Source organism: Rhincodon typus, chromosome 5 (assembly GCF_021869965.1).
Source record: "Rhincodon typus isolate 14 chromosome 5, sRhiTyp1.1, whole genome shotgun sequence".
Taxonomy (NCBI): Eukaryota; Metazoa; Chordata; class Chondrichthyes; order Orectolobiformes; family Rhincodontidae; genus Rhincodon; species Rhincodon typus.
Genome location: NC_063336.1, coordinates 20,810,123 through 20,826,639, shown reverse-complemented (window position 1 = coordinate 20,826,639; position 16,517 = coordinate 20,810,123). Strand labels below are relative to the sequence as shown.

Sequence of the window (16,517 nt, the reverse complement as noted above, 5' to 3'; positions counted from 1 at the left end):
CTTTAAACCAAGGAAGAACTCATTGAGAGCGGATTACAACTGTTGCCTTGTTCAAGCAGTGGGGATGATGCTGGACTCATTGGCATCGTGAGTGTGCATTCGGGGCAAGTTTACCCACAGACAGTCTGTTGATTATTTTTTCAGTTAGGAACAGTTCTGAGGGTTGAAGGTGCTCAGCATGACAACTGATTATTCACCCACACTGTTCACCTGCCCAGGAGCCAATCAGCAGAAGGGCTCTAGACTCTAAAAAGGCAAAAAAAAACAAATTACTGTGAATGCAGGAAATAGGAAATAAAAAAGTGAAAATGTTGGAAAACCTCAGCAGCATCAATAGAGAGAGAAAAACAGGGTTAATTTTTGAGTTTCAAGTCTGATATGACTCTTCTGCAGAACTGAAAGGGGATGGAAAATGGTTTTTATGCTGTTGGCAGATTGGGAGAGGAACAAATGGAATTGATGGTGAGATTGCCCAGAGAAAAAGACAAGTCAGTGCTAATGGTGGAAAAAGAGAAAATGGGTCCATTGAACCTTCTCCTTGACTGTCTTGCTGACAGCAAAGTGAACTAGACAGTCAGGGAGAAGGTTCAATGGATGTAATTCAAATTGAGGAAAGATGTCATTCTCTGAAGTTGTGGAGCTCAATATTGAGTCCTACAGGCTGTAAAGTATCTGCGGAAAAGGAGTTATTCTTCCTCTAGCTCGCTTTGAGTTTTGCCGGAGAAATGCAGCAGGCCAGGATGAAAATATTAGTGTGGGATCATGAAATGACAAGCAACTGGGGAGTTGGGATCATTCTTATGGACAAAGCAGAGGTGTTGTATGAAGCAGTTTGTCTCACCAATGTAAAGGGGACTGTGAGCAAAAAATACAGTAGACTACATTGACAAAAATCAAGTGAAATACTGTCTCACCTGGAACCTTTACCAGAATTGTAAGTTAACCAGCTCTTTTCTCTTACCATTTGCATTAAGCTGTTGCCTCTAACCAGTGACTGAGAGACTGAACAGTGAGTGTGCTAAGTGCCCTCTGCCTTCAATGAAACCAAGTGACTTGGAACAAAGAAGATCCGAGATCACAAGAAGTCAGAAGAAGCAAAAGTCATTTTATTGACTACTGTGGACTGGTGCTTTTGAACTATGTTTCCCCTAAGTTTATTCTTGCCTCCACCCATAACATTATGTTTCTTTGTTTGTCAATGTGTCTCTGCACATGTGTAGGGATTTAAGAAGGGATAGAGTATAAGTTACAGAATTCTAAGTTGTTATTTCATATTTAATGTACCTATGGTTAGAACTGATTTATTTGCAACACAGTAGTTCTTGTTAGATATCGAAATCTGATCAGGGTTTTCTGTTAGCCTGCAGGACATGGCCTAGTGGTATTATTGCTGAATTATTAATCCAGAGACCCAGGTAATGTTTTGGGGTTTGAATCCCACCATGGAAGATGGGATTCAAATTCAATAAACACTTGGAATTAAGAATCTAATAATGACTAATTGTCAGGAAACAACTAGGGAAGGAAACTGCCATCCTTACCTGGTCTGGCCTACATGTGAATCCAGACCCACAGCAGTGTGGTTGCCTCTTAACTGCTCTCTACACAATTAGGGACGAGCAACAAATGCTGGCCTAGTCAGTGACGCCCTCAGCCAGATTCAAGTCCTGCCATGGCAGATGGTCGAATTTGAATTTAACTAAAAAAAAAAATCTGGAATTAAGAATCTACTGATGATTTGTCAACCGTCGGAAAAACCTATCTGGCTCACTAATGCCCTTCAGGGAAGGAAATCTGTCATTCTCACCTGTTCTGGCCTACATGTGACTCCAGATCCACAGCAATGTGATTGACTCTCAACTGACCTCTGAAATTGCCCAGCAAGCCACTCAATTATATGAATTGCTCCGAAGTCTCAACAATGAAATTAAAATGGAATGACCATCTGGCATCGACCTAGGCACCAGAAAAGACAACAGTAAAAACAGCCCTGTTGACCCTGCAAAGTCCACCTGATTAACATCTGGGGTCTAGTGCCAAAATTGGGAGAACTGTCTCACAGACTAGTCAAGCAAGAGACTGACATAATCATGCCCTTGAAGTTCTCTCCATTGACCCTGGACCCAATGAAGTCTCCTGGCTTCAGGTTAAACATGGGCAAGAAAAACTCCTGCTGATTACCATGTACTGTCCTTCATCAGCTGGTGAATCAGTACTCTTAAATGTTGAATAACACAGAGGAAGCACTGAGGGTGGCAAGGGTGGGAGATTTCAACGTCCAACACCAAGAATGGCTTGGCAACAGCTCTACTGATTGAGCTGGTCAGGTACTAAAGGACATAGCTGCTAGCCTGGGTCTACGACAGGTGGTGAGAGAACCAACAAGAGGGAGAAACATACTTGATCTCATCCTTACCAATCTGCCAAATGCAGATCCATCTGTCCATGACAGTAATCGGTAAGAGTGAGCACTGCACAATCTTGTGGAGACAAAGTTCTGCCTTCACATTGAGAATACTCTCCATTGTGTTATGAGGTACTATCACTGTGCTAAATGGGACAGACTTTGAACAGATGTAGCAACTCAAGACTGGGCATTCATGAGGCGCCATGAGTCAACAACAGCAGCAGAACTGAACTCCAGCACAATCTGCAACCTCATGGCCTGGCATATCCCCCACTGGACGATTACCATCAATTCAGGGGATCAATCCTGGTTCAGAGAATGCAGGAGGGCATGTCAGAGACAGCATCAGGCATAATTGAAAATGAAAATCTGATGAAGCAATCAAACAGGACTATTTGCATTCAAAACAGCATAAGCAGCAAGCGACAGAGATAAGTGATCCTGCAACCAACAGATCAGATCTAAGTTCTGCAGTTCTGTCACATCCAATTGTGAATGACAGTGGGCAATTAAGGTAGTGGCGGCTCCACAAATATCCACATTCTCAATAATGGAGGAGTCTAACACATCAGTACAAAAGAGAAGGCTGTAGCATTTCCAGCAATCTTCAGCCAGAAGTGCCATGTGGATGATCCATCTTGGCCTCTTCCAGCAGTCCCCAGCATTACAGATTAGAGTCTTCAGCAAATTTGGTTCCCTCCACGTGATATCAAGAAACTTTTGGAGCCACCTGATACTGCAAAGGCTATGGACTCTACCAACATTCTGGCAACAATAGAGAAGATTTCTGTTCCAGAACTTGCCACTTCCCTAGCCAAGCTGTTCCACTACAGTTATAACATTGGCATTTATCCAACAATGTGGAAAATTGCCCACGTCTGTCCTGTACACAAAAAGTAAGACAAATTAAACCCAGCTAGTTATCGCCCCATCAGTCTACTCTCGATCAGTAAAGTTATGGAAGATGTCATCAACAGTGCTATCAAGCAGCAACTGCTCAGCAACACCCAGTTTGGGTTCCGCCAGGGCCACACACCTCCTGACCTTATTACAGCCTTGGTTCAAACAGGGACAACAGAGCTGAATTCCAGAGGTCAGGTGAGAGTGAGAACCCTTAACATCAAGCAAGGCCACATTCGACCGAGTGTGGCATCAAGGAGCCTGAGCAAAGCTGGAATCAATGCTTATCGGAGTTGGGGGAGGGGAGGTGGTGGGGGTGCAAACTCTCTGCTGGTTGGAGTCACACTTGGCACATGGGAAGATAGTTGTGGTTTTGGAAGTCAGTCCTCTCAGCTCCAGGACATCTCTACACGAGTTTCTCAGGATACTGTCCTCAACCTGACCATCTTCAGCTGCTTCATCAATGACCTTTCCTCCATCATAAGGTCAGAAGTGGGGATGTTTGCTGATGATTGCACAATGTTCAGCACTATTCGCGACTCCTCGGATACCAAAGCAGTCCACGTTCAGATGCCACAAGATCGGGACAACATCCAGACTTGGGCTGGCAAGTGGCAAGTAACATTCGCAGAACACAAATAGTCAAAGAAAATAGTCCTTCCTTACTTACTCCCAAAGCTCTTTAAAATTTTTCAAGTTTCTTTTGCCTTCTCTGCTCGTACGAAATCGTGCCTGTATCCCTTCTTTCCTCTAAAATTGTTTCCTATCCTGGGCAGCATTCTGGTGAACTTATTATGTATGGTCCTAAATGTCCCTTCTGTTATGAAATGCCCAAATTACACACATCACTCCAATTTACACTTAATCAGCCCCAAAAGCAGGAATGAGACACATTCCAGACTGACTGTTTTGGTGGATTATCTAGTTGAGTAGTAAATGATAGGTGGAGGTCCACCGCATAATTTTGAATAATGCGCATGATCCTTTGTAACCATCCAAGGGACAAAAAGGGCCTCAGTTTTATGCATTACAAGAATAATCCCTCTGACAGTGCAACAATCACTTAATCTGTTCTTGATACTCCAATGCAGGATTATATGATGAAGCTCTGAAGTGGGGCTTCTGATTCTGAGGTGAGGGTCCTACCACCGTGCTACAACAGGAACAGACAGTTTAGCAAATATACATTGGCAGAGGTGCCCTCTTTCAGGTTAGATGTTAAAACAATTTCTTCTCTCTCAATATATTATTGAATATTATTGAAAAAGAAATCAGCCACTCCAGCATTTCATTGTTTGTCGAACATCGCTGTGTACAAAATTCGCCACTATGGTTTCCTACCACAGTATCTACCCTTCAATAAAAGTAGATCACTGACCACTCATTCAATTTGTCCAAATCTCACTGAAGCACCTCTGCATTCTCCTTGGAGTTCACCCTCTTAGCCAACTTTGTCTCGTCAGCAAACTTAGAGATATCTCATTCATAGTTTTCTCATTCGGTCCTTTTCTTTGTTTCTTGTCTGATAACCAGTTCTTTATTCCTGTCAGTACACAATCCTCAATCCACTTTACTCTTACATACCAATTTATTTTTTGGGACTTTATCAAAAGCTCCTGAAAGTCCAATTCAACTACATCCACTCATTCCCCTCTTACAACCCTACAAGTTAACAGCCTTAAAAATTTCCAGTAGATTTCCCAAATATGATTTCCCTTTCATAAACCCATGACTTTATCTGATCCTGTTACTGTTTTCCAAGTGGTCCGCAATTAAATTTTATGATGGACTCTAGCATCTTCCCCATGACTAATATCAGGATAATCAGTGTATAATTCTGTTTTCTCTTTACCTTCTCCTTTCTTTATAAAATAGTGGGGTTTATATTACTGACCACCCCCCCCCACCCCCGGCCAAATATATAGGAATGGTTCCAGAGTACAGACCCTTGAAAGATGACCGGCGATGCAGCCACTAGTTTTAGGGCCAATTTCTTAAGTAGTTGAGGATGTAAATTATTGGGACCTGAGGATTTATTGGCCTTTAATCCCATCAATTTCCCCAGCACCATTTCCCTACTAATATTGATTTCCTTCAGTTTCTCCCTCTCACTAAACTCAATGTACCTGAACATTTTTGGGACAAAGTACGAGTTTAATTGGTCTGGTACCTCCTTGTTCCCCATCATAACTTGCCCTATTACTGACTGTAAGGGACCTACATTTATCTTAACTAATTTTTTCAAAATCAACCCTTTTTTTCCTATGTGACTGCTAATTCTATCGCAAATAATTGTTTCCTGCTATCATTAAACTGGTCTGTAATTGCTCGGATTTCCTCACAACCTTTTTTGATCAAGGCCATAATGTTGGCAATTCTCCAGTCTTCTGGTACATCCCTCAATTTCAGGGAAGACTGGAATATCATGGCTACTGCCTCAGTAATTTCTCCTGTCACTTCCATTAAAACCCTTGGATTCATCTCATCTGGTTAACTCTTTAAGTACCAATAATAAAGACAGTATTGAGAAGAGATATACTAGCATGGAGGGGGTGTAGAGGAGATTCACTCCGTTGATTCCAGAGTTGAGAGGGTTGGATTATGAGGAAATACTGAGTAGACTGGGATTATACTCATCGGAATTCAGAAGAATGAAGGGAGATCTTATAGAAACATATAAGATTATGAAGGGAATAGATAAGGTGGAGACGGAGATTGTTTCCGCTAGCAGGTGAAACTAGGACTAGAGGGCATCGCCTCAAAATAAAGGGAGGCAGATGTAGGACTGAGGTCAGGAGGAACTTCTTCACCCAAAGGGTTGTGAATCTGTGGAATTCCCTGCCCAGTGAAGCGGTTGAAGCTACCTCGCTGAATATTTTTAAGGCAAGGCTAGATAAATTTTTGAACAGTAAAGGAATTAAGGGATATGGTGAGTGGGAGGGTAAGTGGAGCTGAGTCTTAAAAGGATCAGCCATGATCTTATTAAATGGCGGGGCAGGCTCGAGGGGCCGGTTGGCCTACTCCTGCTCCTAGTTCTTATGTTCTTATTCCACTTGCCTTCTGAACCATCTTATCTACTTGCCATGCTACCCCCTTCAGGGATCTTTGGATACGTACCCCTAGGGTCTCTGATCTTCAGTAATTTCTTGGGTACTACCATCCATAGTGTAATCCCTTTGCTTGGACATAGCAAGAACTGCACCTGCTGGAGTCAGAGATAACAAAGTGTGGCACTGGAGGAACACAGCAGGCCAAGCAGCATCAGAGGAACAGGAAAGTTGATGTTTCAGGTCGGGACCCTTCTTCAGAAATGGGGAGGGAGAAGGGGGCTCAGAAATAAATAGAAAGAGGGGTGGGGCTGGGGAAGGGAGGTGGGATGGTGATAGATGAGTGCACGTAGGGAGTGGTGGGGATTGGTCATTGAGGTGAGAGGGGCAGATAGGTGGGAGAGAAGATGGACTGTTTGTGTCAGGTCAAGGAGGTGGGGATGAGAGGGAGGATTGGCCATTGGATGAGGCTGGGGGTTGGGGAGATTTTAAAAGCTGGTGAATTCCACGTTTAGGCCATTGGGCTGTAGGCTCCCGAGGCAAAATATGAACTGTTGCTCCTCCAGTTTGCGGGTGGCATCATTGTGACACTGGAGGCGGCCCAGGATGGACATGTCACCCAGGGAGTGGGAGGGGGTGTCCTCAGCAAAGGACTCACCTTCATCCCCTGCGCTCATGCATCAAAGAATTCCTTTCGCGTTTGGATGTCGAACACTTCTTCCAGTGCCTCCGCCTCAGTGCCTATTTCTTTAACAGTGAGTCCAATACACCCTCTACATGCTCCTCCTCCCACCTCCAACTTACCTGATCCTCCTGGACACCACCTCATCGCCTCCTACCCTCCATCAACCTCTTCATTTCCAACTGCCGTCATGATATCGATTGCCTCAACCTCTCCGCCCCTCTCTCTCACTCCAACCTCTCCCCCACAGAACGTGCAGCCCTCTGCTCCAACCCGAACCTCACTATCAAACCCACAGATAACAGAGGCACAGTAGTGGTATGGCGCACAGACTTTTACATCGCCGAGGCCAGGTGCCAACTCTGACACCTTCTCCTACCGCTCCCTCGATCATGACCCCACCCCTCACCACCAAAACATCATCTCTCAAACGATTCATAACCTCATCACCTCAGGTGACCTCCCACCCACAGCTTCCAACCTCATCATTCCCTAAACCCCTACTGCCTGTTTCTATCTTCTTCCCAAAATCCACAAACCTGATTGCCCCAGCTGACCCATTATCTCTGCCTACTCCTGCCCCACTGAACTTATCTCTGCTTACCTCGACTCTGTTTCTTCCCCCCGGTCCAGGAACTTCTCACTTATGTCCGGGACTCTGCCCACACCCTCCAAAACTTCCAATTCCCTGGCTCCCAAAACCTCATCTTCACATTGGACATCCAATCCCTCTACACTTGTATCCCCTACGCAAATGGCCTAAAAGCCCTGTTTCTTACTCTCCCGCAGGCCTAACTCATCCCCCCTCCACCGACACCCTCATCCGCTTAACTGAACTCGCCCTTACCCTTAACAACTTCTCCTTCAACTCCTCCCACTTCCTACTAACTAATGGGGTGGCCATGGGAACCTGCATGAGCCCAAGCTATGCCTGCCTCTTCATAGGATACGTGGAACAGTCTCTCTTCTATTGCTACACTGGCACTATCCTCCCCCTCTTCCTCTGCTACATTGAAGAATGTATCAGCGCTGCCTCGTGCTTCCACGAGGAGCTTGAACAGTTCATCAACTTTACTAACACCTTTCAGTACAACCTCAAGTTCACCAGGACCATCTCCGATACCTCCCTCTCCTTCCTGGATCTCGCTGTCTCCATCTCTGGTGACCACCTCAAAACTGACATCTATTTCAAGCCCACCGACTCCCACAGCTACCTAGACTACACCTCCTCTCACCCACCTTCCTGCAACAATGTCATCCCCCACTCCCAATTCCTCCGCCTCTGTAGCATCTGCTCCTAAGATGGAGCATTCCACTTGCGCACACCCCAGATGTGCTCCTATTTCAAGGACCGTAACTTCCCTCCTCTGGTGATAAAATGCCCTCAAATGCCTCTCTTCGTTTCCCGCACTTCTGCCCTCACATTCCCTCCCACTAACAAAAATAAAGACAGAATTTCACTTGTCCTCACATATCACCCCACCAACCTCCGCATCCAACATATCATTCTCCACCACTTCCACCACCTACAGACTCCACAATCAAAGAGATATTTCCCTCCCCACCCCTATCTGCCTTTCATAGGGACCACTCTCTTCGCGAATCCCTTGTCCGCTCCACATTCCCCACTGACCCCACCACCCCTGGCAACTTTCCCTGCACCCGCAGGAAGCGCTACACCTGCCGTTGCACCTCCCCCCTCACCTCTATTCAAGGCACAAAACAAACTTTTCACACTAGACAGGGGTTCACCTGCACATCCGTCAACTTGGTCTACTGCATCTGCTGCTCCCAATGTCACCTCCTCTACATCGGTGAGACCAAGCGGAGACTCGGAGACCGTTTCGTACAGCTCCTGCACTGTTCGTAACAAACAAGAACACCTTCCCGTCAGGAGCCATTTTAATTCCCCCTCCCACTCCCTGGGTGACATGTCCATCCTGGGCTGCCTCTGTTGTCACAATGATACCACCCGCAAACTGGAGGAGCAGCATCTCATGTTCCGCCTCAGGAGCCTTCTGCCGATGGCCTAAACATGACTTTCATCAGCTTTAAAATCGCCCCACCCCTGGCCTCATCCCATGACCAACCCGCCCTCTCATCACCGCCTCCTTGATCTGACACAACCTGTCCATCTTCTCTCCCACCTATTTGCTCCTCCTACCTCACTGACCAATCCCCATCACTCCCTACCTGCACTTATCACCATCCCACCTACCTTCTCCAGCTCCACCCCTCCTCTTTCTATTTATTTCCGTGCTCCTTTCCCCCTCCCCATTTATGAAGAAGAGTCCCAACCCGAAACATCAACTTTCCTGTTCCTCTGATGCTGCCTGGCCTGCTGTGTTGTTGCAGCTCAACACTTGGTTATCTCATAATCCCTTAGGTTGTTAGCCCTCCCCAGGTTCATTACTTCACACTTTACGGAGTTAAATTCCATTTGCGACTGCTCTGCCCAGCTGACCAGTTGATTGATATCCTCCTCCAGTTTCTGACCACCCGCCTGATGATTTATCACCTAACCAATTATTGTCATCTGCAAACATTTTAGTGATACTTACTACATTCAAGTCTAAATCATTCATGTACACCAAAAACAGTAAGGACCCCAAATGAACCCTGCACACCCCCACTGGAAATAGACTTCCAGTCACCAAAAAATCCCTCCACTGCTTCTCTGCTTCCTGCCTCTCAGCAAATTTTTGTTTTATTTAGTCGTGGGAAATGGGCATTATTGACTGGAGAATTTTGGATCCAAAATGCCACTTGCCCTTAGATCCTATGCACTCTTACTTTCTTTATCAGTGCCCTGAGAAACCTTATCAAAAATCTTGCAAAAGGCCAAAAAGACCAAAACAAATACATTGTCCTCATTAACACTCCTAGCTACCTCTTCAAAAAATTCTGATCAAAATTTGTCAAACACGACCTTCTCTTAACAAATTCATGTTGACTGTTCCTGATTAATCCTGGATATACTGCATCCATCAGAATTCTCTCTGATAGCTTCCCAACCACTGGAATTACACTGACTGCCCTGCTAGTTCCTGGTCCATCCTTCCTCCCTTTTTTAATAATGGGATAACATTAGCATTCCTCCAGTCCTCTGGGAACTCATCTGAAGCCACCGAGGATCTAAAACTTACTGCCAGGATCCCTGATCTCTCCTCTACTGCCTCCCTCAATAACCTGGGATACATCTCCTCAGGATGGCTGATAAACTTGCTAGTACATCCTCTGTGCTAATTTTTAAAAAATATTTCAGCATCCTCCATCTTGATGTCTAAGATTGCATCATCCTTTTCCATTGCGAAGACCAACCAACACATTCATTAAGGTAGGGAAGGAAACTGCCATCCTTACCTGATCTGGCCTACATGTGACTCCAGACCCACAGCAATGTGGTTGACTCTGAACTGCCCTCTGGGCAATTAGGGATGGGCAATAAATGCTGCCTAGCCAGCAAAGCCCTCATCCCGTGAATGAAAAAAGGATTATCCTCACGACTTTCTTGTCCACTCACAGATTACCTTTATGGTACCTAATAGGCACTACACTTTCCTTGGTTATTGTCTTGCTCAATATATATTTTTAAAAAACTCTTCCTTTATTTTGCTCATCAGTGTTTTCCCATGCATTCCCTTCCCATTGCTAAATTCCCTTTTTAAGTTCCCTTTGCACTTTTTATACTCCTGTAGGGACTATGTAGTATTGAGCCGTCAACATCTGCCATCAGCTACTCTTGTTTTCTTAAACCTAACCTTTATGCCCATTGACATCTGGGGTTCTCTGGTGTTAGTCCCAGTTTTTGCCTTTATGGGGACATATTTGCACTGTACCTTCACAATCTCCTCGTTGAATGCCTCCCACTGCTCTGACACAGTTTTATCTGCTCAGAGTTCAATTGGGCCAAATTGTATGTTATTTTAGTAAAATTAACATTTCCTCAATTTAGAACTTTTATTCTTGATCCATCTATATTCTTTTCCATTACTACCCTAAATATAACTGGGTTATTCTTACTATCTCCAAAATGCTGCCCAACACTCGTACCTTCCACTAGCTCTGGCTCATTTCCAAATATTAGGTCCAGAACTATCCCCACCCTTGATGAACTTTCTGTGTACTAGCTAAAAACATTCTGGATGCAATTTATGAATTTTATTTCTTCCCTACCTTGCATACTAAAACTATCCCAATTAATATTTAGTTAAAATTTCCCATCATTGCTGCTTTTTTATTCTTGCACTTTTCTGAAATTTGATTACATATTTGATCCTCTATGTCTTCCTGATTGGAAGCCTACTGTACACACTCAAAAGCTAGTTTGTCCCTTTTTATGTTTTTAACATCTACCATATAGTCTTATTTGATAATCCTTCCAAGATAACATCACTCCTTACTGCTAAACTACTGAAAAAAAGATAATTAAAAATAGTGAAGCTTGGGAATCGGTGCCTGAGAACTGAAGCATGATCAAAGGAGTACCCACTCTTTGAAAAACATATGGAACCAATTTGCGTAATTATTGGTCAGTTAGTTTAACTTCTGCAATTGATAAATGTGGTGCCTTTAGTTAGGGATGACATAACTATGCACAGAAACACAAAACTACTAAGAGCTTGTCAGTGCTAATTTTGAAAGGGCAATCATGTTCAATAAGCTTCATGGAACTACTTGAGAAGACATAGTCAAAGAGAGAAATGTACAGGAAACTTAGGAAAGCCTTTGACAATGAACTATTTGGGAGATTATGAATCAAGTTACATTAGTTCGGTTATATTATTACATCAATGACTTGAAGATGGGGGTTCAAGTCCTATCATGTCAGGTGTGGTTTTAAATGCAGTTATCTAGAATAAAAATTTGTTATTTATAATGGGGACTACAAAGCTACCAGACAGCTACAAAAAAAATGTCCATTGGTGAATGCAATGTTTTTTTTTAAAATGGCTTTCAGCATTTCTGAAGAAGGGTCCTAACTCGAAACGTCAAGTTTCCTGCTCCTCTGATGCTGCCTGGCCTGCTGTGTTCCTCCAGCTCTACACTATGTTATCAAAAAGCCATTTGGCTGCATTCAAGGCTGCAGCTCACAACTACCTTCTTAAGGGAAGTTAGTGACTGGCAATCAAGGCTGGTTTTACCAGAGATGCCCACGCTCTGCAAAATAACCAAAATACTAAGGGTTATAGGTTTAAGGGAAGGATAGTAATCTATTTAAAATTATTAGAAGGGGATTGAGGAGGTAGAATTACAGACAGAATTTACAGAATGGATAAAAGTTTAATGAGATTAATGAGTCTTTGTAATTCACTTATAAGGCTCATGATCCAGACAGAAACTAAGTCAATGTTCAAGTTCTGATTTGAACGGTGGATGAAGGAAAAAGGATATGAAAAGAGAGTGTATGAATATAATCAAGTATTTGTATGGACAGTTGGACCAAATGGCTTGTTTCTATGCTGCACCTTATACATATATCTGTGCAAGTATTTGCACTATTTCCAAAGGAATCAGTCTCAAATTTGGCTGAAGATCTTGAGTACTGAAGACGCACAAGCAAACAAATCTACAGAACATGATCTCTCATCTCAGCAAAAGTACAGCAAAAATATGTAAATATTGATACAATTTTAATTAACATTATAACCAAAATTCTGTCTACAGGTGCAAATATGCCACCCAATACAGGGATTCAAGTTATTTTGTCAATCGATTACAGTCAAGCAATATGGATGATGATAAATTTTCTTCACTTCAAAAAACGGTTAGTCTTACTACAAACCCATTTCTTGGAACCCTTTAGGGAATACAGGAGAGACTTTCCATACCTCTCAAAACACGTGAATTTCTAACACACAGTACCTTGCTATGCATTAGAAACTAAATTAAATGCCTCCTGAACCGAATCGTAGAGTCATAGAGATGTACAGCATGGAAACAGACCCTTGGGTCCAACTTGTCCGTGTCCACCAGCTATCCTATTAATCTATTTCTATTTTCCAGCATTTGGCCCATATCCCTCTAAACCCTTCCTATTCATATGCCCATCCAGATGCCTTTTAAAATGTTGTAATTGTACCAGCCTCCACCACTTCCTCTGGCAGCTCATTTCATACACGTGCCACTTTCTGCATGAAAAAGTTGCCCTTTACATCCCTTTTAAATCTTTCCCCTCTCACCTTAAACCTATGCTCTCTAGTTTTGAATTATCCCAACCCCGGGAGAAAGACCTTGTCTATTTATCATATCCATGGCCCTCATGATTTTATAAACATCTATAAGGTCATCCCTCAGCCTCTAATGCTCCAGGGAAAATAGCCCCATGCTAATCAGCCTCTTCCTCAACACTTTAACTCTGGCAACATTCTTGTAAATCTTTTCTGAACCCTTTCAAGTTTCACAACATTCTTCCTATAGCAAGGAGACCAGAATTGAACGCAGTATTCCAATAGTAGCCTAACCAATGTCCTGTATAGCCGCAACATGACCTCCCAATTCCTATACTCAAGGCACTGACCAATAAAGGCAAGCATACCAAATGCCTTCTTCACTATCCTATCTACCTGCGACTCCACTTTCAAGAAATTATAAACCTGCACTCCAAGGTCTCTTTGTTCAGCGACATTAAGTGTATAAGTCCTGCCCTGATTTGCCTTTCCAAAATGCAGCACCTCACAATTATCTGAATTAAACTCCATCTGCCACTCCTTGGCCCATTGGCCCATCTGATCAAGATCCTGTTTTACTCTGTAAGGTTTAGGAAACTGAAGACAGACAGAGCCTTCGAAGAATACAAAGACAGCAGGAAAGAACTCAAATGAAGCATTAATAGGACTAAAACGGGCCACGAAATATCTTTGGCAAACAGGATTAAGGAACATCTCAAGGTGTTTTATACATATATAAGAGCAAGAATGTAGCAAGGCGAAGGGTACATTCATGAATAATTCACATCAGTATTCACAAGAGGGAAGGACACAGTGAGTAGTGAGTTTCAGGAGGGCTACATTGATATTCTGGGGCACGTCAACACAAAAAAGGTGATGGTGTTGTGTGTTTAAAAAGCATTAAGGTTGACAATTCCCCAGGATCTGATAGGATCTATCGCAGAATGCTGAAGGAGGCATGTGAGGAAATTGCTGGGGATGTTACCTGATTTGGAGGATATTAGTTATGAGGTGAGATTGGACAAAGTTGGTTTGTTTTCACTTGAACATTGAAGGATCAGAGGCGACCTGATAGAAGTTTACAAAATTATGACAGGCACTGATGGAACGGATAGTCGGAGTCTTTTTCTTCAGAGTTGATGTGTCAATTGTTAGGGGACACAGGTTTAAGGTAAAATGGGATAGGTTAAAAGAGATGGGACGGGCAGTTTTTTATTCATGGAGAAGGTGGCAAGTACCTGGAAATGCACTCCCAGAGGGGTTGGTGGATGTAGATACAACATTTAAGAGGCATTCTGAGAGAGAAGATATATATATTTTTATAAAGAAGTAGGGAATGGAGGGATGTGGACCGTGTAGAGGCAAAAGATTTTTAGCTCAGAAAGGCATTGTGTGTCAATGAAAGTGGGCTGAGGGGCCTGTTCCTGCGCTGTACTATTCTTTGTTCTTTGAGTAATAGGCAAGTGTACACCAAAGGCTGATCGCATTTAAGATATCGAAAATAAACAAAAGTGTGCTTAATGGCAGCAACAAGATAGATTGTGGTCAATGCCCACAGTCCATGTTTTTAGTGAGTTCATTTTTTAACCACACATGTAAGGGAATTAATCCAAGGTTCAAGGATAAATATCCAATAGGAGGATGTATGAAGCCATCAGAAAATTGAATTTTCTCAAAAATAAACTTTGAAAACATTCATCTTGGGAGATAGGAAATAAACAAACAGTCTCAGTCAATAGTCACATGTGTCAAAGTGTATTTTCTGTGGCTTAGAAAGAACACTCTGCTCCTCTTCGATAATGGATCAAAGCAAAATAGACCTATTTAATGAAAAGGACAGCATATCTGATAATGCAGCAGTCCTCAGTACTGTATGGGAGGTTTAGCACTCAATTAGTTCAATTGAGAATGAGGTTTTGAATCTCCTGACTTAAAAGCTAGAAGTATTGAGGCAAGATGACAGTTGGTAATCCACGTTGCAGACCCCACTATCTAAAGTAGAAAACGAATAGAGGCAGGTTTTTGGCAGAGCTTTCGTAAGTATGGAATTGGAAGAAGATTAGATTCTCACATGACCATAATAGAACCTCTACAGGACACACTTGCTCAGTGATTTCTTCCCAGTGGGATGAATTGCATATCCAAAATTCAGCAGAAATGAGCAAATGAGAAAAATGGCTTTCAATGCCAGACTACTTTAATGCTGTCCCTTACTGCTGTGACTTAATCCGCTGTCCATTAGTCTGCTGTTTTGAAAAACAATTCAAAGTGTTTGCATTCAATTTTTATCCGTTAATCAAAATACTCTGTATGGCAATCAACTGTGAAAAAATCTTCAGAAAGCAACCAAAAAAAACTCTAAAAGAGAAAGTCATCTCTCTTTCCAGTAAATATAACCTACTGTAGCTCACTATCCAGGATAGTCTGCTCACTTGAACCTCTTTTACAACCCATATTAGAGCTTTAAGATACTACTCATTCATAACTATGGCAAAAGTTATCTTTTGTTTCCAAAGTCTTGCGACGTTAACATTTAATTTTCTTGAAAGATCCAGAAGTTTTTCTAACCTGTATGCAGAAAGGATGTTCAGAGGTGGGGGCTTCTCACACATGCTGTAAGTTTCCAGCAACGGAATGGGCAATGATTTGCGGTCGAACAGTTGCTGATCTTGAACAGTAGAGCTTCGAAAAGCTTTCCTCATAGTAATGTCTTGAAGAGAGACTAAAATGAAAATTAACAAATGTGCAGATCACTGTAAAACCTCTGCATGACAGCGTTCTATATACATTTTTAAATAATTGCATTGTATCTTTACAAAAGGTTTGTTTTGCACATTGACAGCAACCCTACACTGTTCATGCATTCTCTTAACCATTAAAGCAGTTCCAGAATCAGCACACAACACTGCAAAATATTTTTTAAAAAAGGTTATAATATTGGCGGAATCATTTGACAACCTATGTTTCAGTTTGTTTTGAAATAGTGACCAACTTATAGTTATCAAAGTAAACAGCTTGTAGCATAAAGAGAACTTCAAATAAAAAAAACCAAAATGGAATACATTCCCAACTCCTGGTGCTGACTCATAAGATCCGATGTCTTGAACATTCTCCACCTTTATGGATGGCTTACTCAGATTGTAGTTTCTCAAAGCAGATCTTACACAGCTCCCAAAATCTTAAGAAGAATATTTTGCAGAGCTTGCATGCATAGATTCAATATGATTTGTAGAAATGCAGTCCTGGTGCCCATCAGAAATAGAAAAGGAAGTAGCCATTCAGACCCTCGGGCCTGCTCTGATGTTGCTTCC

At 42.7% G+C, this 16,517-nt stretch overlaps 1 protein-coding gene across 4 annotated transcripts in view; it reads right to left on the bottom strand.

The window, feature by feature from the left end:
* Positions 1–16,517, bottom strand: part of wasf1 (WASP family member 1) — a 102,794-nt gene that overhangs the window by 16,819 nt on the left and 69,458 nt on the right. For all 4 annotated transcript variants that reach the window (XM_048596816.1, XM_048596815.1, XM_048596814.1 and 1 more), the window contains exon 4: positions 15,775–15,928. In XM_048596816.1, the coding sequence (XP_048452773.1) occupies positions 15,775–15,928 (154 nt within the window). The remainder of the gene's footprint in view (positions 1–15,774; positions 15,929–16,517) is intronic.